Source organism: Dendroctonus ponderosae, unplaced genomic scaffold, assembly GCF_020466585.1.
Source record: "Dendroctonus ponderosae isolate FM_Combo_2020 unplaced genomic scaffold, Dpon_F_20191213v2 Dpon_F_20191213_12, whole genome shotgun sequence".
Classification (NCBI taxonomy): Eukaryota; Metazoa; Arthropoda; class Insecta; order Coleoptera; family Curculionidae; genus Dendroctonus; species Dendroctonus ponderosae.
The window spans coordinates 1782905-1786802 of NW_026017316.1; the positions used below are offsets into that span (position 1 = coordinate 1782905).

General features: G+C 56.4%; 3 protein-coding genes across 4 annotated transcripts in view; 1 reads left to right on the forward strand and 2 right to left on the reverse strand.

Annotated features, from left to right (window-relative positions):
• Positions 1-762, forward strand: part of LOC109543479 — a gene marked incomplete in the record, with an annotated part of 4583 nt that extends 3821 nt beyond the window's left edge. Inside the window, 2 exon segments of the mRNA XM_048662907.1 lie at positions 177-354; positions 404-762. Coding sequence (XP_048518864.1) covers positions 177-354; positions 404-702 — 477 coding nt within the window.
• The window catches only part of LOC109543462 (tyrosine-protein kinase transmembrane receptor Ror), an 11268-nt gene extending 9569 nt beyond the window's left edge, over positions 1-1699 (reverse strand). For both annotated transcript variants that reach the window (XM_048662903.1, XM_048662902.1), the window contains exon 1: positions 1257-1699. In XM_048662903.1, coding sequence (XP_048518860.1) covers positions 1257-1308 — 52 coding nt within the window. In that variant the 5' untranslated portion in view covers positions 1309-1699. The remainder of the gene's footprint in view (positions 1-1256) is intronic.
• A 561-nt stretch (positions 1700-2260) lies between these two features.
• LOC109543461 (fatty acyl-CoA reductase 1) overlaps positions 2261-3898 on the reverse strand; it is a gene marked incomplete in the record, with an annotated part of 3475 nt that continues 1837 nt past the window's right edge. Inside the window, 7 exon segments of the mRNA XM_048662909.1 lie at positions 2261-2433; positions 2490-2744; positions 2799-2961; positions 3034-3122; positions 3190-3298; positions 3347-3430; positions 3484-3898. Of these exon segments, the coding sequence (XP_048518866.1) occupies positions 2298-2433; positions 2490-2744; positions 2799-2961; positions 3034-3122; positions 3190-3298; positions 3347-3430; positions 3484-3898 (1251 nt within the window).

Sequence of the window (3898 nt, forward strand, 5' to 3'; positions counted from 1 at the left end):
CGGCGGCGGAAGCCAAGCCGGCCAAGATGAGCATCACCCGCAAGGTCTCCATCCACTTCAAGGGCAAGAAGGAGAAGGAGCGACTGAAAAAGCTGGCCATGGGCGGCGTGGGCGACCCCAAGCAAGTCCCCCCCTCTGATGGGGCCGCACTGTCCAACCGGCGGTTGTTTTGCAGGTCGCCAGACCCCCAGAAGACGCCCAGCATCGACTCGAAGAAATCCACGACGGAAGCCTCGAATTGCGACCCGAAGACGCCCAACTCCTCGGAGAGCGACAAGAAGAAGGAGAAAAAGGGGCGCAAAAGCGTGTCGGTCAGTCCGGACCGGAACCGCCACGTCCACATGCAGCACGACGGTGAGTTGCCCGTTTGCCCCGCGCCCCGCCCCTTTAGCCCTTTTTGCAGGCCTGGCGGCGAAAAAGCACAAAAAGCACCGCAGGGAGCGGTCGGGCGGCCGCACCCGGCGCGGTTCCACCGATCCCCGCATGCGCGAGCGCTCCTTCTCCGTCTGCACGGACCGATCGCTGGGCGCAGGGGGCGCTGCCGGCAGTTTCCTCTATGAGGAGTACAGCGACCGCGAGCGCACCAACAGTGGCTCCTCCTGTGAGTCGCCCGACAACCATCGCAAGTTCTCCGGCATCTCCAATGCGCCGCTCAACGGCAAACTGCCCTGGTGCGGCTGCTGGGGCAACGGATGCCTTTGACTCGACCACCCTGTATATATTCCTACTATCAGCACGCAAATAAAACCCGTTTTTTTCGTACTCTTATTAGCTTATTTAAGCCAGTGGTGATGTCTGCGGCACTTTTTAGGACTCATCAGCCTCCTGCCTGACGTCACGCACTGTTCCCCTAACAAGAGTGACACAGTGTGAAGGCCCTTGACGCGCACATATGACGTGTTGCTATGGCAGTCCGGCGATGGAGGGCAGGTTTTGCGCGCACAAATTCCCCAAAAAAACCCTCCAAACCATGCAACCAAAACTAACGCTGCAGTCGACAAAACTCACTAAAAACATTGTCACAAAAACGCTAAAAATAGGCCGCAACGGCCCCAGTGTTTGAGTGCTTTACGATGTTTTGGGCTTTGAACGTCGCAACGACTGTTACTCGCGCATGACGTCACTGATGTTTATGGCGACAGCGACATAAACATCCGTGTCAAAGTTGAATGACACCCGTTCGGCCGCTGTCACAGTGACAATTTCCAGATATTCAACAAAGCGATTAATTACGAAATCAACCGGCAATAACTCACCCCAAGCGCTGACTAGCAGCATCGCCGCCAATAAACAATGAATCCCATTCATTTTGCTGGCGTTTCTTCGCTTTAGCGTCGCTGCGCCGTAAACAAGCTGCTGACTGAGGGGCACCAGGTCTCTTCCATGCCACTGGCAGGGTCCGGAACGGCCGCAAAACCCGGCAAACTAGGGAATTATGCAATTAAAACACCCGTTAGATTGGCGAATTCGATGCGAAACCATTGACGCGACCGGGCCGAGCGATTGGGGCCGAATTCGTCCCTCTGCGGTCACGATAAGGGCGCTGCGCGATCGTGCCGAAAGGGCCGCATTGCCTACACCGGTTTTATCGCGCTTTCATCGGGAAAAAGGCCGAAATTTCGCCAAAAAAGCCCGTAAACAAACACAGCACCAAGACGCGTACTGTCACGCTGACTGAATGCGACTGTCAACGCGGTGGGCGGGGCCGCGTGCTCACCCCATGCACGCGCCGTTGCCGGCTTGCGCCCAAACCCCCTTAACACCTTACCAGTTTGGCGAATGCAGTTTTTGTTTTTACACAGATTTTCATCGGATGTTGGCACTGAATTACAAGGTGAAAAACTTGATTTTTTGCAAAAGAGTGTTTTTTTTAATTTTTTGCGTGTTTTAAAAAACGTACGGTGTTTGGAAAATAAAAAAATAGGCATTTTTGGAATTTTTTAAAACCTTCGTTTCCCTCTTGAAAGGAGAAATTTTGAAAAACTCAAAAAATTGGCACCCGCAAAAACTCGCTCCATTTAAACTAGGCCTTAAACTCAGTGAACTTTTAGGAGTTGGCGCAGTGCTGCGCCAACCCAACGCACCGGCACGGTAACCCAGTGTGTGTTGTGTGTTACGCAGGCCTAATTTAAACGCCCGGAGCATTTAACGTACCTATCACTAGGCGGCATTGCCAGAATGTGGGTCCAGGAGCGGGCAACCAGGAAATTGGGACCGCAACCACGCAGGGAACTGGGAGTGGGGCAGCGAAACTCTGATAAAACCACACAGTGGGCGTGTAATCGGCGACAAACCGCTCAAACTCTGGTGAAATAGGCGCAAAGCGCCTCCAGGGCGCGACGCAGCGCGGCAACAGTGTCCAGCTTGAACGCCAGCAGGTAGAGGGCGGCAGCGTACCAGAGCCCGTCAAACGCCAGCGAGAGCGCGTACATCCTGCGCAAGGGCGGGCGTCAGCAGGCAACCAGCCATACAAACCTTGGGGCACTGACCTGCGGCTGTTCGCTCTGGCGCGCTCGATGTCGCCCCCCTCCTTCAGCAGGTACTGGCGGCCGCCCATGGCGGCATTCCTGAAGAACTCGTAGGGGTCGATCCGGGTCTCCCCATAGCCGAAGGCCTGCACATCGGCGGGCGACAGCCGCTCCTGCAGGGCGCGCGTCTTCTCGTTCACAAACTTCCACTCCTGCATGATGAAGTACTGCAGCGCCATGTTGGCGATGTAGATTTTGCGCTGGATTTTCCACAGCCTGCCAACAGAGCACCCGTACAGGCTGCGCCCCCTGAGCGCCCAGGGAACTTACAATGGCTTGTGGCCTGTTAGTTTGAGCAGGCCGTCCACCAGAAGGGCGGGCAGCAGGTGGTAGAACACCACGCGCAGAAAGTGGTCCGGGTAGCAGCTGGTGACGTGCCCGGTCGGGTACCAAAGCATCGAGTCCAGCGGTACTTCCCAGGCGATCCGCTTGCCTGCAAGCGAGAAGCCATTGAAATTCAATTGGCGCCATCTAGCGACTGCGCGCGTTTTCACTGATTACCTACCGATCTTCACCAGCTCCCGATTGGACATCGGCTGCACGCTGTTGTTGCTCGCATTGAAAACCGCCACGTTCAGCCGCTCCGACTCGCTCCTACCCGCCAGAGCGTTTGATCAATATAGTGAACTGGCCGGAAAATGGTAAGTGCGATTTTCCTTACTTTTCACTCGCTTTGGCCCAAGTGGCCAGGATCAAGCCCTTAACCACCAGGTCCACCGGGATGTAGTCGGACTCCAGGTCGGGGTTGGTGTACATCGACCGCAAAATACCTAAAAAGCTCCAAAACTCAACCAATCAAGTGAGTGAATCAGTGTTACCTTTGCCGCTGGCGACGAAAATCCCCACGGGGCCGTTGAAGTTGTCGATCCAGCCGGGAAACGGGTCACTCGCCGTGGAAATCACTGAAAAAAAACCCCCATGGGATTATCATCTCTGGACGCGTTGCGCAACTTGCCGATAGAGGGCCGGAATATGCAACCAGCAATGCGGCCCTGGCACAGGTCGCTGACCGCGTCCTCGGCCAGCCGCTTCGTGAACGTGTAGGTGTTGGGGAAGGGGCCGATGTAGTGGGGGGTCAGGATGCGCAGCACGTGCTCCTCGCTCTGCTCGGCCACCTCGATGGCGCGCCGCCAGTCGGTGTCTGCGCGGTAGGTTTTCTCCTCGATCACGCGCCGATCCGTGTGGCTGTAGGTGGTGGACACGTGCACAAACACCTCCAGGTGGCGCATCTCGTGCGCCAGCACCCCCACCTCTCTGGTGCCGCGCACATTCAGCAAAATGGCACTTTTCAGCGAGTCGTCGAAGCGCACCGAGGCCGCTGCGTGGTAAATCACGTCGACGTCATCGAGCAACTGCCGCCGATCGGCGGG